The sequence below is a fragment of the Salminus brasiliensis genome, chromosome 1 (genome assembly GCF_030463535.1).
Source record: "Salminus brasiliensis chromosome 1, fSalBra1.hap2, whole genome shotgun sequence".
Classification (NCBI taxonomy): domain Eukaryota; kingdom Metazoa; phylum Chordata; class Actinopteri; order Characiformes; family Bryconidae; genus Salminus; species Salminus brasiliensis.
In genome coordinates, this window is record NC_132878.1 from 92,896,596 (window position 1) to 92,924,014 (window position 27,419).

Here is a 27,419-nt window from a genome sequence, read left to right on the forward strand (position 1 = left end):
TTCTACAGGAATGAAACTGGACAAAACCGTCTGCCATGTTGTCAAATTTGCAACCAAAGTCTGCCCAGTAGAGACCAGAGGCAGAGCCAGACTCGCCAGCTCATTTAGTAGACCCACAACCCTTCTCCCAGACCAAGCCGCAGTGTCTCAGACCGCCTTCACTGAGCTTACAGCGCAGAAGCAGAGCAGATTTCTCCCCTGGATTTCCTGGATAGACAACAGGTTTCTTCCAGCAAAGTCTGTCTGTCAATCACTTCTTTCCTCAGTGTAACCCTGTCGTATGACAGTAGAGTAAGGGTTACAAACTGATTACTGGGGGATATTTAAAAATGGGACAATATGACGCTCAGGGAAAACAAATTGTTGGAATTTGGAGACAATTGACATGGAAAGACAGTTTAGAGGAGGAAAAGGAGATGGGAAATGGCCTGCAACAAGTCAGCAGAGGCGCTGTGTCCACCTGTGAGATGTTTAGCTGTCAAGAGGTGTCAAGACTCAAGTTTTAGAAGGCTACCAAGATAAAGGTTTTATGCTTTTGAACAAACAAATTCTAACAGTGTCCAGGGAACGGAGGCGCTGCCACTACGACCAGATAATTGCTGGTTCTAATCCCAGGTCATGCTGCTTGCCATCAGCAAACAGTCTAAAAGAGCAATTTGCCTTGCTCTCTCAGGGGTGGGGTGAGGTCACGTCCTCCTGGTGTGATGTTGGTCAGCACGTCTGTTAGCTACTGTATCGGAACTGGGGAGTCACGCTTTCCTCAGAGCATGCTGGCTACCTAGCAATCCACCTAGGCAGTGGATGGCTTCGCCTGAGTCGGAGGCGATGTGCGATAGTCTTTACCCTCTTAGTGTTGAGGGCACTGGTAGGGATGGGGGGGGACTTCATGCGAATGGGCATTGGGTAATAGGCAATTGACGTTAAGAGGCCTACCCTTGGCAATAACTGCTGAATGCTACTAGACATCCGCTAGTATTATCTTATCAGTCTTGACAACTGGTTAGCATAAACCAACACTAAACCCTACTTGCCTTTGCTCACTTCTGCCTAAAATTCAGACTCGACCTCCCACTGTTGTTAAATGTGAGCGGGAGAACAGGGAGGAAGAGACTGGTTCTTCAAGAGGCCAGCAATGTTCTGTTTTCACTCAAAGTGGATGTCTTCCGCGGCCTGGCCCATCAAATCCTCAGCCAACTCTCCATCCCTCACACTGCGTTATGGGAAGCATGGGACTGGTGGATAACATATGAGTAACAGTCCTGTTTATTTTGGAATACTTGTGTCATGAATCCCCAAAGCTCTAAAGCTCTCAGAGATCCTAGTATCTATACAGGGCAAACTGACCAGAAACTGAACATGCAGCTGCCCACCTCCCAACATCGGTTTGGCTATTTTCCACTGTTCCTACCTTCCCTTGAACTCTACATTCCCACTACCAACACATAAGCATGACTTTACCTCCTCTCCAGCAAAATCAAAGACCACGTCTGTAGTATTACATTTCCTGTGAGCAACTCTCAAGCAGAGGTCACAAGGGAAGGTCCAGGCCTCTTGAGGGTAGTTGGAAAACATGGGAGTTTTACTGGCAAACATCTGGAAGGTCTTTCATTAGCCATGTGGACTAATGCTACCTTCTATTACCACAACAGAATTTAGCACAAACTAAAGGCAAGTTAGACAAAAGCAATGCTGAGTAACCCTAAACCCAGGTCAAACCAGATGAAGAACAAAGGCCCTTTCTTCAGTTTGTAGCTGGAATTTGTATTCATCACTCAATCAAAAGAGAGTCAGAAGCTGGAAGTCAGATTTGCTCGCAACCATTTTCACCATCTAAATATTGACCTTTGAGCATCAGTATGATCTTCAAAAAGCTGATCGTGATATTGAGGAAAGTCATAACCATCTTCTCTGGGGTAAAACTTTTGAAATGTTGGGAAAATGGTTGGGACCTACACCATCTCTGCAGCCCCGGCTCTTTCTTCTTATAGATGACAGAAACAACAGAAACTGCTGATATAACAAATAATGAGTTTAATTTAATGAAAGTTGGAATAATAAAAGTGAATAGGATAATATTGCATAACTAAAAGAGCCCAAAAACAACCAGATTTAAAAATGTGGATTCATATATAGACTAACTGTATTTTATGAGGACATATTGGGAAGAATTCATGGGGAATGGAAACTACAGAACCCTATGGGATCATTTCTGGAACTACATTCAGTTGATTGACAGATGACCCTGTATTACAATCCCCACCACCATTAAAATAATAATAATAATAATAATAATAATAGTTATTATTATTATTATTATTATTATAAGACCTATCTGCTTCTCTTTTTGTCAAATTTCTCAAATAGATATAACAAACAAAGCAACTCTCAACCAATAACGGTATTTCACTGTGTGCTGTGAGCCTCCTGGCCAATCAGAGGTCCAGATGAGACCATCGGAGTGTTCTGATGGTCCATGGTATTCATGCAATTTAACAAAAGCGCATTATTTTGGTCCAAATAACTCAGGCTCATCTTATTTCTTGTTCTTATTTCTATATTAATTGAGTTTTCAATACAATGCAAGGCATGGCAACTGCAATCAGTTGCAAGGATCACCTTTTCCCCCTCAAATGAATGAACACTGCAAACGTTCAGAGCCGTAGCAAAAAAAAAAAAAAAAAAAAAGGAAAACAGGCTTTTACCCTGTCAAAATGTCAGCTTCGCAAAAAGGCCAGCCACACACTACGTCAGCCTCCCCACTCACTCTACTTTCAGAATAAGCTCCAGCAAGGATGGTGATTTTGCTGTGGCCTGTGTGGCGAGCAAAGCCCTTTACAAGCCCAACCACAGAGCCAAAGCTCAAGACTTACAGCTAAGAGAGAGCGAGAGAGAGAGAGAGAGAGAGAGACAGACCGACTGACTACTGGCTGGAGCCGGAAGGGATCAAATGCCAGCCGTAAACTCTGAAAGCTCCCAGCACGTTTCCAATTAAGAAGCGCTGCCAAAGGACGGAGGAGGAGGAAAAAAAGAAGCATGCGGTCCGTGTGACACGAAAACAGGCTGACGTCACGCCACCCTACGGGATGTATTTATAGAGCAGTTTTAAACCCTGCTTCTTTGGCTTAGCGGCACAGTGAGGAGAGTTAGCCTGGTTTCTTCAGCATCCTGAGCTCATGGAGATGAAGGACAGTGGGTGGACGACAAAGCAGATGGTGGGCAGGAGGAAAAATCAACATGACAAATAATATCTACAATATCTACTGTTAGAAACTATAGACACTCTCGATTAGGCCTCTCCCCATCATCCCCAGCTCCCAACTCTGTACTGGATGGAGCTCCACCATCCATCCCTCCAGAGAACACAGTTCTTCTTCCACTGCTCCACAGCTCCACAATGCTGCTGGGGTCCTCATACCCCTCTATAGCCCACGCCTGCCGTTAAGCAGCATGGTGCCGATAGGTTCATGTTGATCTGCTCCAGAGAGTCCTATTTTATTGGCAGTACTTGGGTGCAACTTCAATAGGCGCTGAATGCACTCATTAGAAAGGGTGTCCATAAATATTTGGACTTAGTGTAGCCTTACCAGCCAAATTCAACACTTGTCTTACAAGTAAAATAGATTTTCAAAAGCAGTTTATGTATTTTTATGCTAATAAATCATAAAACTGTCAGTTGCCATTAAAAAAGGTCCCCTGGAGCCCAAAAAGAGGATATGATCAACTAAATTAAGGGCACTAAAACTTGGTAAAGCAATGGTACGGTCCTTCAAGACTGGCTTCAAGGGTTTCAAAAAATGCCCCTCTCCCACAGGAAAGCGATAGGAACGCTAATAACTAACTACTAGACTAAACTGCTGGCAGCTCTGGCACGTCTGGTTGAAGTATTCCTCACAGACAGACAAACAGAACCGGGAGGAGTAGCAAAGTGCAGTGTTTAATCAATAACCAGTGAAGTCCAGAGGACGAGAAGCACGACCTCCAGACTTAACCAGTCAATGACCTTCTCTCTGTAGTCACTTCAGCACCACAGGGGCTTTTCCAGCTTTGGCCAGGCAGGCCAAAGAGAACTTTTTGGTGACTTCTGGCTGTGCTGATAGAGCACCCTAATCCTCACTGCAGTGAACCCTTATGAAGCAGCGTCTGACATCAATGCCGGTTCTGTTCGAGTATGTGCCCGGCCACTGACCCCATATGACCTGCACCAGATCCTTTGGCCCGTGTTAGGATCTGCGCAACACGGAGCGTGCTCCATCTACTATAAGCTGCGCTCGACTTCACCCCACTTCACTCCGATGAGAACGGACAGGTTCATATCTACATGAACAGCCTGTTACAAAACGCAGAGTGTAAAAAGCTGGAGCGCCCGCAGACGTGAGGCGTCCTGAACAACCACTGAAGTCACGTTCAACACTGATGGCTGAAAGCGCTGGCAGATAGAAACTTGTGAAGTTTCTCAGCAGTTGTTCCTCCTCTGTGTCAAAGGACATGCTTAGACTGTAGCCCTTAATAAGCAAAAACTAGTTAACACTACATACACTAACTTGACAAAAGTATTGGGACACCCTGAAATTAATGGTACTAAGAAGAGTTGTTCTTGTTTTTGTTGGAGTAACTTTCTCTACTGTCCAGGAAAGAAGGCAGAAGGCTTTCTACTAGATTTTAGAGGAGCATTGCTGTGAGGATTTGATTGAACATTGAACCCAACATCAGCAGAGTTAGTGAAGTCAGGATGTTGGATGAGGTTGATTATGATGATCACCACCCCACCTCATCATCCCCAACTCCTCCATAAAGTATTGGGATCATTCCAGAGAACACAAGAAGTTCTTCTTCCACTGCTCCACAGCTCAAGGCTGCTGGGGGGGGGGTTTATACCCCTCTCCTATTCCGTTGGCAGTACTTCTCCACAGGGACTAGACTAGTTTTCCATCAGCTGACAAAGGATTTCCCAAACTCTTGTTTCACCCTCAAATAACTTTGCTTTGATAATCACCTGCAAAACCGAAAGCGATTCCTAAGAGCTCAGTCATAACAGGCGGCTCCGAGCCCATGTTTGCTTCTCTTCTCAGGCGGTTGATGCTGCGCTTTCCCACACTGGCGAATGGCTTTCCCAAATGGGCTCGCAGACACGAGGCTTAAAGCGCTCTCAGCTATCATTACTTCCGAACTGCAACATTATCCAAACACAAGAGCAGGCCAGTGCTCGCGCCTGCAGAGCCACTGCAGTGAAAGTCAGCTCTCTCATATGAGAGAGAGAGAAACTCGAGAAGATTAACTGAGCAAAACTCAGCACCACCGCTCACATTCTGCCAGTCATATCTAGAACATTGTGCTATTAAACTGTACGCAACACAAACCAGCATGACTGCTGTAATGCAACCGTCTTAATAGGTACCTTAGCACAGGTACAATCTTAGCAGTGAGAGGGTTTTTACTGTAGAAGCTCCAGATCTCATCAGATCAGACAAAGTAGGTGAACATAAATCCAGTAAAAAGGAGAAACAAGAGCTTCTCATTCTGAAGAAAGAAAGTAGTGAGATCTTGTGGGTGAGCTAGTCTGAAGAACAGAGCTCGGTTCCTCCAGGTTTCTCCTGGACGCCCCCCAGTCCAGCCAGCACAGCGTGGAGGATGTGTTCAACTCCATCAGCAGCAGCAGCAGCAGCAGCAGCAGCTCACCTGATTTACCATCATTAAGCCCTGATTGACCACCAAACCAGGTGTTGATCTGAGGAGAACTCTATATAATACTAGACTCCATGAGGAGAACTTTGGAGATGTTCTAATGATAAACACAGTGATGGAAAACCATGACTTAATATATCATTCATTTGTAATTTGACCCCAATGTTCTACCCAAACTTAAAGGCCAATTAGCCAATCCATTTTCATATGAACCCCCTTAAACACTTGCAATGCCCTCAACATTAGCATGTCTTCTCCAACACATGTGAAGCCAGTAGTCCACCTGCTGCTGATGCTGCATCACTAGGTAGCCAGCGCTAGACTGCCATCTCTGATATAACAGCTAACAGACGCCTGTGCTGACCGACCTCACAGTAGAAGTGACAGCAAGTGACCTTAGAGAGAGCAAGAGCAGCATTGTGCTCTCTCTGACTGTGGCTGCTGATGGCAGGCTGCACAACCTGGGATTCAAACCAGCAATACTGGGATTATAATGGCAGCACCTTCGTCCCTTGGACCACTCGGAGCCCCAAAACCACTATGAATGTTAGTATTTATGCTAATATTAGTGAATGGATGTACATAGCATTTATTCTAATATTATTAGTGTGTTAAGTGGGTAAATACTTACTGCTCAGATAAGGAGCTTTTCCAGTCTAATTTTCACAGCAGCCTAAAACCTGGTCAGTTGGTCAAAATCAGGGATACGTGTAGCTGTTCCAAGTAACGAATAAGGTCACTTAACTACAGTTTGAGTTTTTTTACATTGTCTTTTTATAAAATGGTCGTTTACTACATTTTGCATGGGGATAATTAGAAGTTGTGAAGCAGAGAATGTTATATTTTAAAGAAAATTAAAGCATTTATATACCAGTTTTATACATAAACATGAAAATAATAAAAGATATAAAAACATATATAGGGGATTAGCATTATTTTCTGCCTGAATGTCCACTCATGAGGGAGTTTAAACATTTATAATGTTTGAATGTGGCCTAAGAAGCCGATAAACAGCAGTTCAAGTGCTGTGCTGGGAGCTTTTTGATAAGCAAACTTGGAGAATGCAGTTCATCATGCAGGTACTAGTGTATGAACCAGTCTGACAAACTAATCAGTGGCAAAAGCTTGGCAAGCCTTCGGAACTGTACAGTATCTTTCCACATCCAACATCCAAGCCAGCATGAAGCTGCCAATTGCTAAATAAATCAAAAGCTATGAATCATTCTTATAAGGGCGGATGCCATTTGGGGATTTCCAAACACTAGAGCTCTGGCATCTGCTCAAGCTTCAAACAGAATCAAAATCAACTCCGGCTATGATTGACGGCAGGAGACGAAAGGCGAGAGAGTGGGGAGAAAAACTAATGGGCCTCAACACCCCCCCTCAAGTTAAGCTTCATATCTGGGCTAATTTAAGCCATTCATATTCAGCCTCCGTCCGAGGGCTCGTCATATCAGATTGAGAAACAGGTTGTTACCATTGCCGTCATCATTTTCTCCATTCCAACTCCATCATCAAAAGGTACTCCAGCAGCGGTAGGCAAGAACATGGCAAAGCGCCCTATGCTTTCTTCCCGTAATCAACCACTAAGGCAGGGGTGGAGAGTTCATTGATCTGTGAATAGGCTGTTATCTTTTGAGCCCCACTATCTCATTAAATCCACTGCAGTGTCTGAATGCATGATTACAGCGGGGCGAAAGTAGCCAAATCTGCCATTAAGGGAGCGAAACAGCTGCCTGCAAAAATCACGGCTTACTTTACAACCCGTGACGACTCCAGGTGACTGCCAGCGTAATTATACATCCAGCAGGTAAACTTGCACTCATACTGGTTCAAGGGAATTTATGAGGGAAGTTACGAGGGTGGGACTCAGTGCTAAGCGATAGATCACCTGAGTCCAGTGACCAACAAAATCCAAAGGGATCCGGACTACCGATACTGTATAGCACAGGAATGCGCACAAATCTAACCTAGCTGTTTTTGGCTGGACGGTTTTCTTCCATTTACTTCTCCTAAAATTTGGCAAGGAAAACTCCCTCAGAGCTGGAGGAAGAAACCTTGGAAGGAATCAAGAGTCTCAAGAAGATTCCCTCTAGTTTAGACCTCCAGTCAAAACCCCTTATAAATGACTAATAAATTAATTAATTAATTAATTAATTAATAAATAATATACATCTGTGTACCGATTGTTTAATTTTCCAAACACCACAATTCTGGACTGATACCGATTTTCAAGGTTTTCCCCACGTACGTATTTCCTGATACCAATGCCAATATGGTCTCTTATAAGATGTAGGAATTCTGCAGGACTGCTTCTACCTGGATCAGCATTACAGAGATTTGTAAAAGGGGTGCTCGAAATTTAATTCAGAATTTATTTAATTCAATAAATGAATGAATCTGAAATGAATCCACCCAAACAGGATGTTGAATTGAATTCATTGCAATTCAGGGAATTTAATTCTGATCACAGATCAGTGAGAATGTGAAAGATTTGCTGTGGTTTTCATGGATTGGGAGAATTGGCGTAGCAAAATGAACGGGCACAGATGTCCTTTTACGTGTTATCATTTTGCATATTACTATAATTGCAAAAATCAGGAAGTACAAACCAGTTCTGGCCCTTAATTAGCTTATTTCACTAGAGTGTCCTCCAAAAATGTCCTCAATGTTTGGACAACCAGTTTGAAGACTTGTATAAAGCAAGGTATTATATAATTATAATAATTTATTTATTATATAAATTATGTTTCCCAGAATATGGAAAATGAATTGAAATGAAATGAACTTTCATTTCCTACAATTTAAGAGTTATTCCAATTTGAATGACCTGTTTTATAGAGTGCGTTTTAATGCTAATTTGGGGTGTTAAAAAAATGCATAATAAAGTATTGTGTACAAAGTCACAATCATATCTGTATGAAATTCATGTTGTAATCATATGCAACATATACTGGAACGCTTCATTGTTAAACACACCTTAATTATGGACCACAAATTTCTTTGAATTTCATGGAAATCCAATTCTACTTCCTGCAATTCTGCTTCCTGTTTGCAATCACAACTGAAATTCAAGAATTTAGGGGATCATTCTCAATTCAATTGTGAATTTTGTTCAGCCCTGATTTGTAGATGGTTATAAATGCAATAAAATGAAGATTTTTACCTGATTTGACTTGATATTTTAGTGCAGCAGCAAATAAATGAATAATACAACATGGCTTTGGTTTCTATACCAAATGTATGTCTATATATGAAAAAAAAACATGTCTATTCAAATTAGATACATTTTACAGGGACTTCCCGCAGTAAAATGACTTTACTCCATCTCCCAATGTAAAACTAAACCCATCCAAACTGAGCTATTGTTTCAGCATGGGTTAACTAAACCTGCTAATGTTGTAATACTGGCATGTAATACTGGCATGTCTCCACGCTTCTCTGGCACTAACAGGGAAGGAGCGAAACAGGGCCTAAATAGCCAGCTGTGCTTGGCGCTTGAGTAAATCCAACTGCACTACGTATGAAGCCCTACTTGAGCATTACAGTATGTTTGTATTACGTGGCTGGCATCATCACGCCTATCCAAAACCTAAAAAAGGAACAAAAGCACCATCCCACTCAAACCCAAAACCACTGAACACAAACGACCTGACCAGACATATCTACACCATCTAGAAAGTCAAAGAACAATGAAATAAAGAACACCCCAGACACCAACACCTTCTTCCATAGGCCCAAACTACGTTTTCCCAAATGTTTGTGGACACCCCTTCTAATTAATTCATCCAGCTACTTTAGGTTGCACCCATTGCTGAGACACACACACACACACAGCTTTGTCAAGTCCCTCTAAAGTACTACCACCAATACAACAGCACTCACTGGAGCCAGATAAACATGAACCTACTGGCATCATGCTGCCTAATGCCAGATGTGGGCTAGAGGGGTGTAAAGCCCCCCAGTAGCATTGAGCTGTGGAGCAGTGGAAGAACTGTGCTCTCTGAAATGATGGTTGGTGCTCCATCCAGTACTTTTGAGTGGGATGAGGTAGGGAAGAACATCATCCTGACCATATCAACGCTCAAATACTAATATTTCACTTTTTATATATATATATTATATATACACGCCAAATGTTTGTGGACACCCCTTGTAATGAATGTGTTCAGCTACTTTAAGTTGCACCAATTGGCCCATTGCAAACACACACACACACACACACACTTAGCAGATAAACTCGAACCTATTGGCACCACGCTGCCTAATGCCAGATAGAGGGGAAAGAGGCCCCCTAGCATTGAGCTGTAGAGCAGTTCTCCAGAATGATGGATGGTGCTCCACCCAATACTTTTGGGACAACTTGAGGATGAGGCTGGATGACGCTCTTATCTTTGAATGCAGTCAAATCTAGTAGAAAGACAGAAGAGGCAGTCACTCCAACAAAACCTGGATAAACTCTTTAATACCCTTGACTTTGGGGGGGAAACAGTGAACAAGCAGGTGCCCCAATACTGTACTTGGATCTGGTCGATCTTTACATTAGCAGCCGTAGCCCTCGTCAGTTCATACACAGCCAGGCTTTTCAAAAGGCAAAATCCAGACAATCACAACTTCCTTGTTATTAGTGACCGAGAAAGATGGATTTGCTCCACAATGGGCGATGGAGAGGGGGGTAAAAAACTATTACTTCCACCTGTTTAACCACAGACTGCGCTGTCTGGACTATAGCTCTGGCCAGCAAACAGACGCACAACGAGTGCAGAACCACCTTTTTTCCGGTCAGTTCAATTAACGTGACAAAACGAGTAATCAGGAGCTCAACAGACAAACTAGCTGGAAAGCAGCAGCCAACTGCAAGTTCCTCCAGTCAGTTAGAACACGTAAGCCACGTCCTCTGGGCCCTAATTAAGCAACAGCTTCACAAAGGATTGGGAGTCATTTAAGGTGATTAGGCGCGTTAATAGGGCAGCACAAGCACAAATCCAGCATTACATAACCCAACAGCCGTCATCTGCTGGTACCACACTTGCTTCGGGGGAACAAAAAAAAATAGGCCTAGTTGTCGTCCAGCCTTTACATTATGGATGGCAGTGTTAAGAGGAGATTGTTGATGTTTAAGGGAATTTAGATGCATGGTGGATTCATGAAGGTGTTTTACACAGCAGCTTCCAATGCTGTTTAAATGAGGCCGAAGAGGTTATAAACCTGTGCACAGGTTAGATTTTATGATGACCGGAACTGGATGGAAAGTGTCCTTGTGTACTGGCCAGTTTTATAGAAACTCAAACCACGATAAGCAATATAAGCACGATATGTAATCCATTACAGAAATACTAAATTACTGCAATTCTATATGAAAACGGCAGCAAACTGACACATTTAGAATATCAGATTATATATATATATATATATATATATATATATATATATATATATATATATATATATATATGGGTCCGAGCACAAATGCTAACTGCTACATGTTGGTTAAAGCCTAAAAGCACACACTGAGCACACTGCAATGCTCAATTCAGGCACAGCAGTAGTCGGCCTATGCAAGCCTTCGTACAGGAATTTGGGTAAAAGCTAAGAGCCACACTGTAAATCCCATCAAAACCCAATGCTCTACAAATCTGTCACTGGTGTATCATTTGCAAAACTTTCCTATGCACAGCTCTCAGAATCAGACAGCCTGAAAAATTAGAAGAAGCTGTAAATTACCTGGCACCCGCTGCCTGGAGGCAATCTGCTCTTTAATAGCCATCGTCCAGATGCAAAACCTTTAGGCTTGCTTGTAACTTTCCTGAATCCTAACTTTCCACAATACAAGCAAAACGTTCTTAAAAGCCACTGAATTTGCTTTCAATCCAATAAACGTTTCGTAAAATTTTCATACTGGATATAATCCTGGTGTTCCTACTCAGGCTAATAACTACGCCAATGCTAAACAGCACATTGACCCACTACAAACCAGTTCATTCACATCAGTAGTCAACAAAGACCAACAGATCAGTCCAGAGTGTGAACCACTACACACACACGAAGTGATCAGACTGCAGGGTTGTAAAGGAGCTGGGAGCTGATTGGTCAGGGAGGAGATCAGACTGGATTATAAGATATTAAACACTATAAAACAGTGATTTTAAGTAGATTGGTCAGGGAGATCAGACTGGAATATCAGATATTAAACACTATAAAACAGTGATTTTAAGTAGATTGGTCAGGGAGATCAGACTGGAATATCAGATATTAAACACTATAAAACAGTGATTTTAAGTAGATTGGTCAGGGAGATCAGACTGGAATATCAGATATTAAACACTATAAAACAGTGATTTTAAGTAGATTGATCAGGGAGGAGATCAGACTGGAATATCAGATATTAAACACTATAAAACAGTGATTTTAAGTAGATTGGTCAGGGAGGAGATCAGACTGGAATATCAGATATTAAACACTATAAAACAGTGATTTTAAGTAGATTGGTCAGGGAGGAGATCAGACTGGAATATCAGATATTAAACACTATAAAACAGTGATTTTAAGTAGATTGGTCAGGGAGGAGATCAGACTGGAATATCAGATATTAAACACTATAAAACAGTGATTTTAAGTAGATTGGTCAGGGAGGAGATCAGACTGGATTATCAGATATTAAACACTATAAAACAGTGATTTTAAGAAAAGTCTCGACTAAACTAAATCAGTCAGTCCAGAAAGTCTGATTATAGAAACTGATACTAAAATAAAGAGATTTTACAGAACCCATTAATCAGCAGCTCGTCTGATCTAAACTGTGGGGCTTCATTATTTATACACACACAGAGATCGGATCAGAATTAGCTGATACTCAGCATTAGGAGCCTGAAACTGGACGACAAAATAACCTGACCAGGAGATTCCCACCTTCTGAAGTTAGCAGGATATACATTTCAAACCAGTTAAACCACAAGTTAAACCAGTAAAGTAATACCAAGCTGCACCTAGCAGTCCAGCACATCCATATACAAACCACATGAGCCACTTTAGCTCGCTGCTGTTCGCCATTTGTGAAGGTACGTCGTTTCAGACTGCTTGGGGACTGAATCGAGAGTAAGCAATAGTCTGCCGTTTCTCAGGACCATTACTAAATTTTTTCCAAAGTAGCCTTGCCAATGGCAAAGCGCTAGGAAGGAATGATGGAGATGATTTGGTGCACTCATGAATAAAAGATGAACGACTCGAAATTTTCAAGAGAAGGAGGGAAAGAAAAAAAAAAAAAAACATGAATAAAATACAGGCGATCAATTATTCATCGCCACAGCCATCAGCATCGCACATTCACATGAACGGTCATGTACGACGACTTCAGCAGCCGTCCTTGTAGAAGGAGTGGGGAAAAATGGCCCATGGCTAGAGAGGAAATGAGAGCAGAATGAGCTGCCTCTTCCACTGAAATGTGCCATACATTTTTTATTGTCATGGAGCACGACGCAAAAAGCCTGTCATGGCAGAAAATTATATTCACTCAATGCTAGCACGCCACCAAAATACACCACATACTATATATATATATATATATATATATATATATATATATATATATATATATATGCGCAGAATGTGCATGGATTGCAAGTAACTTTCACACAAACATAAACGCTACATTGGACAAAAGTATTGGGACACCTGCTCCTTCATTCATTGTTTCTTCAGAAATCAAGGATATTAAAAAGAGCTTACCCTGCTTTTGCTGGAGTAACTCTCTCTACTGTCCAGGGAAGAAGGGTTCCTACTAGATTTTGAAGCATTGCTGTGGGTATTTGATTGCATTCAGTGAGGTCAGGATGTTGGATGATTACCACCACACCTCATCCCGAAACATACTGGATGAAGCACCAACATCCATCAAAGGTAAAGGTAAAGGTGCACGTATTTGTCACTGTACAGTGTACACTGTACAGCGAAATGTGTCCTCCGCATTTAACCCATCTGGTAGTGAACACACACTCACACACACACACACATGTGTTAGGGGCAGTGAGTACACACACACACCCAGAGCGGTGGGCAGCCAACTCCAGCGCCCGGGGAGCAGAGAGGGTAAAGGGCCTTGCTCAAGGGCCCAACAGTGGCAGCTTGCCGAGCCCGGGAATCGAACCCACAACCCTGTTATCGACAGCCCGGAGCTCTAACCGCTGAGCCACCACTGCCCAGAACACAGTTCTTCCACTGCTCCACAGCTCAATGCTGTGCACAGTTCTTTTGGCAATACCTGGGTCTGGGCATATCAAGTATGCGCCGAAGTCGAATGTTTTCACTGCAGTAATGCGTACAGTTGTAAAGAGTCAGATTTCTCATCAAACTGCTGGAGTTTATAAGCGTTTATAGTTGACGACGCATGTCGCCACGCGTTCCTGAATCCATATTTTACAGTAATTCCAATACCCTCGTATATATGAGCACAAAGCTGCTGAACTGCAGGAGCATTCTCACAAAAGCACGAGTGCATAGGCAAGCTTAGGGGCATGCAGTGCACTCTGAAAAGCTGGGCGCATGGTTAACCCTTTAACCTAGAGCTGACTTTTACATGAACATGTAACTATAACGGATCACAAAGGGTCTTTTTTAACGTACCAGCTCTTACGTCTATAGGACGCCTCATAAAGGGAGCAGCACTGTTTTGATATGACCCAATTTTTCACTAATTATTAGCCATTTCCAATCCCTACCCTCTAGCTAGACGCCGCCAAGCACTGAACGAGGGAAGTGCCTAGGGGATGACACTGGTGAGGAGGTTGTAATGTAGTGGGTGATTAGAATAAGGGTGAACTGACTCCCTGTTTAAGAAAGTAAGGTGCCAGCTCGGCCTAAATATTGGTTGGAAATGGTGAAATCCAGATCAATCCGTCCAAGGCCAGTATTTTTCAAGCAGATATCTGCCCATACCAACGTGATCTGCATTCCTAGTGGTACCTTTGTCTACAGGTTCTTTGTCAAGAAACACAGACGTTAACTTTCAATGGACATCAGTAATACAAGGTATCATCCCATGTCATTTTGGAGCATTTCTATTGGTCCATTCATCAATAAAGATTCGCATTATATCAAAAAGAAAAAAACCAGCAAAAAAAATGAGGAGATACTTCTGTGACCATGGAGAGCTCTTCGCGTGACAGTGATACATGAACACGTCAGAGCCTGACAGAAACGGAGATAGGCCTTCTCAGGACGGCTGCGATGTGTTAGCAGATGCACAGCTGTGTTTCGGTACCATTACAATGTGTTATGTTGAGTGGCATGTGAACATCTCAGTAAGTCACCCATGACAGCCCATCAGCAGGAGAGTTGAGACTGAGGTCACGTCGCCAGGGGCGAGGGGTCACGCAGTGCGCAGTCACTCTGCGGTGATGGAGTGGGGTTTGGGAAATGCCTATGCAAACAGCAGGAAGGCCTGCTGTCCCCCACTGGCACCAAGGGTATTGTTCCTGCTAATCCATCAGAGCACCCCGGGTCCGGCGCACACAGTTGCCTAGCTGGCCCCCAGAGAAAACACGGCAGGGAACCGGGGCCCGCGGCACTCTGAGACACAGAGCCAGACGGCTGTTTGTTCGTCAGCTTCAGCAAGGTTAAAAACAGAGGAGCTGGGCTGACTGACCAGTGCCAAAAAGGCTTAGTGTTTCTGCTTCTCGGCTTCCTGGCAGTGAGAGCTGGTAAACAACTACGGGTGAGCAATATGGCGGCAAATATAACGTCACAAATCTCTCAATATTCAGCTCTATTAAGGTTTGTAAACAAGCTGTATAAGTAATGATCATTCTCAACCTATGAAATGTTTTGTACCAATTTAGCGCAAGCCGTCATACTGTCCACCACTACTGACCCCTAAGTGCCAAAAGCAACGAGGACTGCTCATCCTCTTACAAAAATGGGTGCTACAAAGGGTTCTTTGAGCAACTGCACAGTAGAACCATTTTTGACTCCATAAAGAGCCATTTTTGAGACAAATATGAGTGTGAAGAGCCTTTAAGTGGGTCAAGAACCATTACATCCACACCATAAACCCTTCAAAAGGTGGGTTCTTTATGGACTCGCTCCACAAACCATTTGTTGCACCTTTACTTTTTTTTTTTTTGAGTGTGGGCAACTAAAGGTGCTTCAAAGGTTTTTTGAGCAATTCCATAGTAAATCAATTATTGGTTCCATAAAAAAAGGATCTCTGAAAGAGAGGACAGTGGAAAACCCTTAAAAAAGGTAAAATACCTTTAAAGGAGCTTCTTATGGTTCTTCCCTAACGGTTCCTTATAGGTCATCTGCTAAATAACCCAGTAAGACTGCCCACACTTATAAAAATAAAAAAAAAGTGCTACAACGTTCTTTGAGCGATACCCCAAATTAACCAAGAGATGCAAGTGTGAAGAACCTTTAAATGGGTAAAGAACCTTTACATCCACAAGGGTTGGTTCTTTATGAAACCAAAAACGATTCTTCTGCAAAATCGCTCAAATAATCATTTGCAGCACCTTTATTTTTAAGTGTGGGCACCTAAAGGTGCTCCAAAGTTGTTGTTTTTTGAGCAATTCCATAGTAAATCTATTATTGGTGCCATAAAAAAAAGCATTTTTGAAAGAGAGGACAGTGGAAAATCCTTAAAAAGGTAAAAGAGCTCTTACATCCACACCCTTACACATTTAAAAGGAGGTTCTTATGGTTCTTTCCTTACGGTTCCTTATAGGTCATCTGTTTAATAACACAGTAGGACTGCCCACACTTACATAAAAAAAAGGTGCGACAATGTTCTTTGAGCGATACCCCAAATTAACCAAGAGATGCAAGTGTGAAGAACCTTTAAATGGGTAAACAAGGGTCCACAAGGGTTGGTTCTGGATAAGAGCATCTGCTAAATGCTGTAAATGTAAATGTAAATATTTATGAAACTAAAAATGATTCTTCTGCAAAAATCGATCAAAGAATCATTTGTAGCACCTTTAATTTTTTTGGAGCAATTCCATAGTAAATCCATTGTTGGTTCCATAAGAAAAAAGCATTTTTGAAAGAGATGACAGTGGAAACCCCTTAAAAAGGTAAAAGAATCCTTACAGCCACATCTAATCACATTTAAAAGCAGGTTCATGCACACCTCCAATGGTTCTTTACAGAATCAAAAGTGGTTCTTCAAAGGTGCTACAAAGGGTTTCTTTGAGCGATTGCACAAAATAACCATTTTGGTTCAATAAATAACCAATTTTTGTGTAAGTCTGAAGAATCTGTAAATCCACATGGTTAAACCTAAAAGGTTGGTTCTTTATAAAACCAAAAAAAGAACCTTGAGAACCTCAAACAAGCACCTTAATTTTTTTAAAGAGCACGGGAAACTAAAGGTGCTCCAAAGGTATCGTTTGTGAAATCGCTCGAAGAACCATTTTCAGATCCAAACAGTTGTACAAAAGTTGTGCGCCTGTGAAAAAGCCTTACACCCACTCCTTTAGACCTAAAAAATAAAAAAGAACCCCTCGAAGAACCCTTTATAGCACCTTCTTTTTTTAAGAGTGCACCATATAGCCCATTCCAGCATCTACAAATCCTAGTTGCTGGGCTTCTTCGGCGGTGACTTTGCTCTTTCAGGCTTGTGACTAAGCCAGCGCAGTATCTGGAAGTCATACGAGGCCGGGCTTAAATGGGTACACCGGTTAAATTAGGAATGACACCATTCACACACAAGCCGAAGTTTCTGATCTCATGTCAGAACCACATCTGATACCCCAGGCCAGCTCTGGGCAGGAGTAAAATTAACACCGGCAAGCCTGCATGTCATGTAGTCTTACCAAAGTCATGTGAGGGGCGGCTTTAAGTAAGAGCAGGCCGGTGGTTCGGAGGGTTAGAGCTCTAAATATGGCCTAACTTGGTTCTCGTAGGTCATGGAAAATTGTATGGACCGGGGCATCTTCTGAGATTGTGAACACCATATTGTCGCGGTCATGCATGAACCTTGTATCTCCAAAAGGGTTCCTTCACAGGACAAACTTTAGCTTTTAATGAAAGTGGTTGGTGTGGCACAATAGATAACAACACTACCGGCCAATGAGCTACTACACACCATGTGGGAGACTGGGGTTCGATTCCCAGTCTGGGTGACTGTGTGGCTGTGCTACACCAATAAGAGTCCTTGGGTAAGACTCCTAACACTTCATTGGCCCAACACTGTAATCTGTACATCGTTTTCAGGATAAGAGCGTCTACTAAATGCTATAAACGTAAATGTAAGTCAACGAAAACATGTTATTTGGATGATTTTGGAGAATTTTGATTGGTTCGTTCAGTCAAATGAAGTCAATTAAGTCAAAAAACAGAAAATGGGGGAAAATGAGCTGCAAGGTTTTTGCATGCTGGGGTTAACCTATAAGTCTGCTGTAAGCAATCTTCTAAAAATATTGACTGAGCCTTCAGAAACTGCATTGTTTATGGTAGCGTTCACATTTCAGCTCCCTATTAAAGGCAACAGATTTGTTTGGGGGGCTCTACTCTGCTCTACTGGTGAATGTTTCATGAGCATTTCAAAGAACTGGCTGATGGCAGAGCAGCACAGACTGTAGCTGCCTGATGTATCACCAGATTAACTTTCAGTTCTTCACTTACGGTCGGCCTATGAATCAATACGACAGCACGCTGACCCGCATCCACGAAACCGGAAGGGTGCCGTAAGGGTGCCCGTTTGCCTCGTACCGATGCTAGATCTAACTCGGGCTCCTGCAACACTACAGCTGAGCCAACTTACCGGTCATATTCAGCGTTGTCCTTGTCGCAGCGGGCATCCTTGTGTTTCTGCCAGTCTTTGCCGTGCTTGCACGTTGTGAGCAGAACCACGTCCTCAGAGTTGTGGACGTGGTACAGGGCGTTTCGGGTGTCCGACCCGATGCCAGTCAGGTATCGCTTGCCCTTAAACACCAGCATGTATTTCCTAAAAGGGGGGATGGAGTTGTACTTTAAATATCCCCTCTCCCCTCCGGTCCTTGGGTGGTCTTTAGAAAAAAGAGGAATGGACACGTCAAAGTTGGGCCTAAAGTTCTCCGTGCCGATGCTCGCCTTGGCCAGCATGGCCTGACCGATGTCAAACCCCAAATCCTCCGTGTAGTCCGGCCACGTCCCCGAGTACAGGTTGAATATGAGGTGGTTGCGGCCTCCGTTCCACAGACTCAAGCTCTGGACCTTCGCCTTCAAGTTGTGCACGTACTGAGGCGACAGCTGGTCCCGGTCCAGGGTGTCCAGGCTCAGCACGAACAAGCACGCCTGCCCCGGGTCAGACGTGTAGAACCTGGAGGCCTCGATCGAAGCCAAGATGCTCTGGTAGCTCTCTGAGATTTTGTCCCCCTTTTGCTGGGGGTACACGTAAACTTTGAAGCCGTTCTTCTCGCACTGAGAAAAGTCAAAGCACGAGTCCATCCGGCAGCGCCTGCCCTTGTAAAGGCCCGAGTTGGCCTCCCTCTTCTGCCTCGGTGACATGTGAGCACCGTAGCCCTCGCTTTCAGTCTGGTCCCAAGGAACGAAAGGCTGCAGGTGCTCAGCGAAGCGGGGCCAGTGGGTCCCGGGACGGCGGCCATCACGTCGGCCCTGGCTCCCCCTGGAAGCCGGCACCGGAAGCCCACCGAGGCAGAGCAGAAGAACGAGGCAGGCGCCGGCGGAGACCAGAATCAGGTAGCGCTTTTTGGCCTGCATGGGTCCTCCGGTCCGGCCCTGAGGGCTTGGCCGAGAAATCCGACTCGCCACCAAGTTTGGGACTCACCGCCCCGAGCCGGGCAGCAGGGCCATGTTCCTCCAGCCTGCAAGAAGTGGTTTCTTACGTCGTCGTCGTTGTCGTTCTCCTTCTTCTTGGTCTTCCAAGCCCGTTCCCCAAGCCAGAGCATGTGGGCGACTGTTGTGGACCATCTAACTTACCTCTCTCCACTTGAACGGTTAAGCAAGGGAGTCCGGGAACGGGGCAGGAAGGAGCCAATAGGAGCAGGAGGTGCTCCAGTGGACTTCGACCTCGCAGTGTCTAGTAAACCAGGTGTGTGTGTGTGTGTGTGTGATTTAAGGGTGCTAGGAGAGTCTCTCCGAAAGCAAATCTGATAGGAACTAGGGGCTAACTTCCCTTAGAAACGTTACATGGTGGTCCTAAGGTTCCTCAGCAGGTTCCTCAGCAGGTTCCTCAGCAGGTTCCTCAGCAGGTTCTCACGGGCCAGACAGTGGGAGCTAACACCGTAAGCCTCCACTACTTACCTCCTAGCTACGGCATAACAACGTCCACGTTCATACCGTCGCCGAGAGGCCGGCGCGAGACAGCCGGACAAATCCCTGCATTTCTACACGCGCCTGAAAACAACACTCGGTGCGGGCAGTTAGTGGAGCACGAGCGGCTAACGTTACTCACTCGCCTCTACGGAACCTACGGACTTTCCAGCGCCTTCAACTGCACTCTCAGACCGCAAGTAGTCCGTACACTTCCACGCGCGTGTCGGAGGCGAAAGTGAGCGTCGGCGCCGGGCCGGAACCCGGTCCCTGAACTCCGCACGGAGGGGAAATGTGACCGAGCTGCAGCCGCTCGCTTCGTCTCCGCGTTGCATTCCAATCCCCACACGACGGCCGGTGACGTCACGCGCCCCTCCACAGGCGCAGCGAGCCTGCCGATTGGTCACCGTCACGTCCGCGAAGGTGGGGCGGGACTTGCGCGCTGGCCAATCACAAAACAGGACGGTTAACCCTTTGATTGCGCGCAGAAGTCAAAACAAATAAATAATAAAAAAATATATACAAATATTACACTTTATTACAGCTTTATTTTATTTATTGGGATAGTCAGAAGACGTGACATGCAAATAATACAAAAATTATTAAATATTAAAATATTAAAATACATAAAACATAATAATAATAATTATTATTATTATTACTATTATTAGTAGTAGTGTTATTCTTCTTATTATTAATATTATTATTGTTATTAACTACAGTATTGTAATAGTATTGTTATTGTTATTAGTACTATCGATAACAGGGTTGTGGGTTCGATTCCCGGGCTCGGCAAGCTGCCGCTGTTGGGCCCTTGAGCAAGGCCCTTTACCCTCTCTGCTCCCCGGGTGCTGGAGTTGGCTGCCCACCACTCTGGGGGTGTGTGTACTTACTGCCCCTAGTTCACTAGTGTGTGTGTGTGTGTGTGTGTTCACTACCACAGATGGATATGGGTAATACATTTATTTTTAAAAATATTCAACTTTATTACAGCTTTATTGGAATAGTTGGAAGACGTGACAGGAAAAAAATACTTTTTTACTATTAAAACAAAAAATATATTAAAAATACAACATAGTAATAATAATAATAATAATAATAATAGTTGTAGTAGTAGTATTGTAATTGTTAATAGTATGTTAGTAGTAGTAGTAGTGGTGTTATTCTTCTTATTGTTATTAATATTAGTATTGTTATTAACAGCAGTATTGTAATAGTATTGTTATTGTTATTAGTACTATTATTATTATTATCATTATCATTTTTATCATTATTATTATTTAAAAGTCTTTTGTATACATAGTCAAACACTATGTTTTGAAAGCTGTCTGGTCATAGTTGTTAAAAAATAAAGATCAGAAACAAAAAAAAGGTAAAATAAAAGGAAATAAAATAGAGATGAATAGAGAGAATTACTGACCTTCCCTTTCTACATAGCAGGAATTATTATTCAGATTTAAACACAGCACTAATATTTGAACTTTGAGAGCATTCAGAAATCACTAAGGTGAAATAAGCTTGACTGTCAATCACAGCTTTCATGTCTCGGCCGGCTCTACACTAGTCTTTCACATTGCTGTTGGGACTTTATGCCATTGATAGTCTGCAAATTCAGCTAACTCAGCTTTGTTTGATGATATGCTTGGATTAAAACGGCTGCCGGACAGGTAGAGGTGCAAATTAAAGGATATATATATATATATATATATATATATATATATATATATATATACTGTAAAGAGTACAGTGTATAAAAATATTAACTTAAATATATAAGAAAAACAATAAAGAGAATACAGTGTGTGTAATTAAATACAAGGTGAATATTCAGAGAATCTTGATTAGCAAATCAGGTCTGGGATAAGTCACCACCTGGATTTAGGGAGTGTCAGCTGGATGTACAACAGAGAAAGGAGTTGGAGACCGCTGTGCTGCCCGCTACTGATGCACACCTTTAGTGAACATTTCTGCTTGACTGTCTATGTCCTTGGAACAGGGGTGGGGGAACTCCAACCCTAAGGCCATGCAGGTTTGTGGTTTTCCTGCTCAAGAACACCTGATTCAGCTTACCCGTAACTTGCCAGGTTTAGCAGCTCTGTTAGAGCAGAGAAACCGTCAAACCTCGGCTCTCAGTTCCTCACCCCTGCTCTAGAACGTGGCATGGGTCTGAATGGGTTAAAGAATCAGGGTTTCTATGGAGACTTCTTCAGAACAAAAATACAGTTTTACTACAGCTTGTGTTCTAGCCGTCTGTTCCGAGACCTCGTTTGATGTTCTCTTTTGATGTTCTCTTTTAAAGTTTAGGTTCCGACCTCCATAAAAACACGAGGCCAAAGCTGTGCTGAATCCACTGTGTCTGAAACTCGCATTACTCAAATTGCACACTATATGTCCAAAAGTTTGTGGACACCTCTTCTTATGAATGCATTCAGCTACTTTAAGTTGCACCCATCTGCTGACATACATACACACACACACACACTCACACAGCTTGTCTAGTCCCTGTAGAGAAGTACTGCCAGTAGAATAGGACTCTCAGGAGCAGACAAGCATGAGCCTATGGGCACCATGCAGTCTAATGCCAGACGTGGGCTAGAGGGGTATAAAGCCCCCCAGCATTGAACTGTGGAACGGTGGAGCTCCAGTGCTCTCTGGAATGATGGTTGGTGCTCCATCCAATAGCTTTTGGGATGAGTTGGGGAGTCGGGGATGATGAAGTAGGGTGCTGATCATCATCCAACATCCTGACCTCTCTCATCCTGAACACTCTTGCTGCCGAATGCAATCAAATCCTCACAGCAATGCTACAAAATCTAGTAGAAAGCCTTCTTGCCTGGACAGTAGAGACATTCACTCCAGCAAAAGCAGAATTAACTCTTTTTAATGAATGTGTTTAAAGCAGGTGTCCCAATACTTTCGTCCACCCAGTGTATATCTGGGTACTGTCTTACATCCAGCCTATATCACTGCTAGCACTACTGGACAATATTCACATCATAATTACAGCTTTTTGGAGAGGGGAAGGTGATTAATTTGATGGTAGATGTCCTTATTAACCTCGTAATTATATATAATATCTTGCGTTTAGGTTGTTGACTCAATAACACACATTCAGATACATTAAGAGGATGTGATAACACAAGACACTCACAAGATTAGAGGTCGTAGGGGTCACTAGCAATGTTATCAATATGTGCGGTTTGTGGTTTCGCTTGAGTGCTCTCTCTAGGTTGGTAAGATGACTATCCGTCTTCCCTCGCCATTTAGCACAATGCATGAATCAGTGGGCGGGGGAAAATTACATTAACCAATCACATTTCATCGCTCCTCCACCAGCCCCACCTACTGGGGAGAGAAAAGGGTCAGCTAGTCCTACTTTGCGGAGGGGAAACCAACACCAGAACATCCTTAGCCAAAGAAATGGCTCGGTTATGAAGCTCTGGTGAAACGGAAGCATCAGTCGCATGTGGGTTAGCACTTAGGCTAAGGACTTACCCATTAGCCTCACAAACACCTGATGCGTCCCCCTCACTGCAGCCTCATAACTGAGCTATTCCTCTAGGTGAGGATGTTCTGGTATAAGCAGATGTAGGGACATTTGGGTGGATGTTTTGATATGATGCCCTGTAGCACTCCAATCTTTTTGTGTTGTGTTGGGAAGCTAATGCTAATTAGCTCTGCTCTAAACAGCGTTAAATAGCCTGTTGGCATGTTAGCTTAGCACAGTAAGCTACTTTATGATCAGTGGTCTCAGTTTGAGACTAAATGAAACTCTTGAAAGTTGCTCCTGGAACATAAGGTGGATATCCACCCTTAGTACCTGTGAAGGCGGGGCTTAGTGAGGAGTGGGAATGGTAGAATGTAGCCAATCAGAGGCTGTGACTGAAATGGCTCCCTACCCTCTCATTAATTTTGCCCTCTAGAAGGCGGGACTATCAGTTCACTAAGTTGCAGTAGAAACACTAAGTCAACAAATTTGGGCACGTCCTCGACATCAACATGCACAGTCAGCACTGGTCAACATGTGTCTCAACACGTGATTGGCTAAGCCGTGTTCAAAGCTTCGTACACACACGAACTGAATTCTGAATTAAAGCTGATAGACGCCTTGTGTTGCTGAGCAACCTACGCCTACTGTTAATGACCTACATGGGTAGGCCAAATATCTGAAATTCGCGAAGTCCAGTGGCTTGTAACTACATTAACGGCTACGTTGGCCTCAATTTTGTACAACACTGGCTATTGCTTACTAACAAAGAGACTCGCAGTGCATTCTGGTCCACATTCAGCTCATGTAGTGAGCTACGCTGTTCACTAGAAATTACCAGTGCATTGTGGGAGATGGTAATGCCGAAAAACCACGAGTGAATTCCACTTTACTTTCGGAGAAAAATGGCCAACGTACGGTGGTAGAAATTTTGATCGAAGGAGTTCGGAATCTTTTCGGCTAAGTATGTTGCCACGGCAACCAACAGGGAAGGTCGTTGCCATGGCTACATAATTAAGGAAAAAATTCTAAGACGGAGTTCCAGATGCAGCGGAACTGAATTTCGCGGCACTATATGTCCAAAAGTTTGTGGACACCTCTTCTTATGAATGCATTTTACTTGCACTAGCCAGGTTCATCAGTGCACAATGGTTACTGCTGGACAAAGGTGCACGTATTTGTCACTGTACAGCAAAATGTGTCCTCTGCATTTAACCCATCTGTGGTAGTGAACACACACACACACACACACACACACACACGTGAGCTAGGAGCAGTGAGTACACACATCCAGCGCCCGGGGAGCAGAGAGGGTAAAGGGCCTTGCTCAAGGGCCCAACAGTGGCAGCTTGCCAAACCCGGGAATCGAACCCACAACCCTGTTATCGATATCCCGGCGCTCTAACCGCTGAGCCACCACTGCCCCAAGTCACTTGTTTCAACAAACTGATACAGGAAGTAAAACACTGACGCCTTCAGTTTGCTCCGAAAGTCCAGAAGAAGACAATGGCACAGAAATAAGTGGACGCCAGCCCAACACAACCTTTCAGCAGGTGGCCACAGACCTGTCTCGTGGATTGTTTTCGCAGCTGCTGAGACGTGAGACAGCAGTAGAGGGTTTGTGGGGCAGGATTGGAGACAGAGGGAGAGCAAAAAGGAATTTGAGGCCGCGTTCCTCGGAAGCTGCGGAGCCGTGTGTGTCTGCCACCGCTACCACGGGCCAGTGATCAAAGCCCAGCCCTTACCTCCTCTTCTTTCTACCCAGCATTCCTTCACCCTCTCTCCATGTCTTTCATCCGCCGGCTGGGGGCTCGTGCTGAATGCTCTCAGACTTGCTTTTCAAGAAACAGCTTTAATGTATTTGAATCTTAAATGCTTCCCATGCAGACATAGCTAAAGGAATGGGAATTTCAGAATTTGAAATTTCCCTCATCAAGTCATGATGAGTGGGAAACGTGTGGAAAAACCCTGACATTTTTAGGTATGCAGGAAACTGCCAGGAGGTTTTATGGTCATTTAAGGGTCTTAAAACTATAACCAGCGCGTCCAAAAGCAGTATAACTCATTTTGCAGCACTTGTTTACTCTGTAAAGTAAAACTTCTGGCCATCTGTGTTATGAAATGCTTTATTTGGTCATTGGCCGTGTCTAAATTCAGCTACTCTGTCCAACCACTGTGGCACCATGCTTCACACTTAACAAGATAATAGAGATTTAAAGCATTACTGTCTGTACCCATTAGTTTAAAGGTAAATTCCAGCAAACTTTCCAAATTCCTGCATAAGTAAATGGTTAAGATGTAAACAAAGTCTTTCGAGTCTGGCGAGGAAAAGCTCCGTTCTACAGAAACGTACCCAGGCATTCCTCTAACCCCAAATACAGGCAAGCCGTCACAGCATGCCTGGTGGTGAAGTTTGCTTATTAAACCTGCTAAAAAAAATAATAATAATAAAAAAATAATAGCGTTGCTGTCACGCAAAAACCTTGTATTTCCATTTTTAACATTTTTTGCCTTATTGACCTAATTCAAATCAGGAAAAGTCCTCTTTACTAAAATTTGAATCATATTTGCACATTTTTATACAAACTGATATTTTACTCGAAACATTTTAGTTTTCTCAAAAGAAATATACTTAAATTGTCTTAAAAGTGTCTAGTTAATATTACTTAATACTAACCTATCCTGAACCTCTAACCTCTAGGCCTTTTTAACTAATTATTAATATTTAAATACTTTAAATAATTTAAACTTAATTTGTTAATTTGCTTAGGACATGTGAATTATATATATATGATAATTTAATTATTAATATTTTTATACTTAATTTTAAATTTAATTTGTTAATATGTTTTGAAAGTGTGAAGAAATGTGAATATATATGTATATGTATATGTATATAGAGAGACCAGAGAGAGAGAGAGAGATATTTGCATAAAAACCTTGCCTCTCTATTTTTGCTCAAATTATTTGCTTCAAAGTGATTTAGGAAAAAAATGTTTTACATTGACTTCCATTATAAATTAATAAGGTTGCCAATAAAGAAATACAAATCACTTTGAAGGACATACAAAGTTTGTTGGTGATATGCTAGTCACCACCCAGCTGTCTAAAAATAGTCAGTGTAATTCTGAAAGATCTGGTCCCCTCCATGGACATATTTAAATGAGGCCGTGTAAATCATGTATCCGCTTACTTTCTGTTTATTTGTATTTATTGTATAATTATTGTATTTTTTATATTTGTTCTGTAATTTTTTGTAAGTTTTTCTTTCCATTTTTTATTTTTATTTTGTTTGTTTAATAATTTTTCATTCAGTCCTTTCACTTCCATGTCCCTTGTCTTGTCCTTCTATGTGAACTCTGTGGAATTTGACCTGCTGAACAATGACTTTATTCTTTTTGCATGTAACCCTGTAAATGAGCCAGTCTGTCAGGGACAGGTTATGAAAGTCAGTGGACGTTTTTTAAAAAGCAGAACACTGGGGACTTAATGACGTCCATGGGGAACCTATTTCCAACCTGACTATTCCGGGTGAGATGCATTTTACTAATGCCTCTAAATGTACTTAGCTATTAGCTTAGCATTTTCATTAATGGCATTTATCTGACCCTCTTATCCAGAGTTGCCTACATGTGAATCAGGTTACATGGGTGGACTATTGGTACAGTGTAGTTAATCACTAAGCTACACCAACCACAAATACACTATATGGACAAAAGTATTGGGACACCTGCTCTTTCATTGTTTCTTAGTAAATCAAGGGGATTAAAATAACTTTGTCCTGCTTATGTTGGATAAGGCTTTGGACTAGATTAGAGACTAGAGTAGAGGAGCATTGCTGTGAGGATTTGATTGCAGTAAGAATAAGTAAAGTCAGGATGTTGGATGATGATCACCACACCACCTCATCATCCCCAACTAACTCCCCAACTCATTAAAAAAGTACTTGATGGAGCACCACCAACCATCACTCCAGAGAACACAGTTCATTCACTGCTCTACA

At 42.9% G+C, this 27,419-nt stretch overlaps 2 protein-coding genes across 2 annotated transcripts in view; one reads left to right on the forward strand and one right to left on the reverse strand.

Moving 5' to 3' along the window:
* The window catches only part of ext1a (exostosin glycosyltransferase 1a), a 72,024-nt gene extending 51,782 nt beyond the window's left edge, over nt 1–20,242 (reverse strand). Inside the window, exon 1 of the mRNA XM_072692421.1 lies at nt 18,440–20,242. Coding sequence (XP_072548522.1) covers nt 18,440–19,377 — 938 coding nt within the window. The 5' untranslated portion in view covers nt 19,378–20,242. The remainder of the gene's footprint in view (nt 1–18,439) is intronic.
* tap1 (transporter 1, ATP-binding cassette, sub-family B (MDR/TAP)) overlaps nt 1–27,419 on the forward strand; it is a 433,854-nt gene that overhangs the window by 300,849 nt on the left and 105,586 nt on the right. The gene's annotated exons all lie outside the window — the stretch shown is intronic.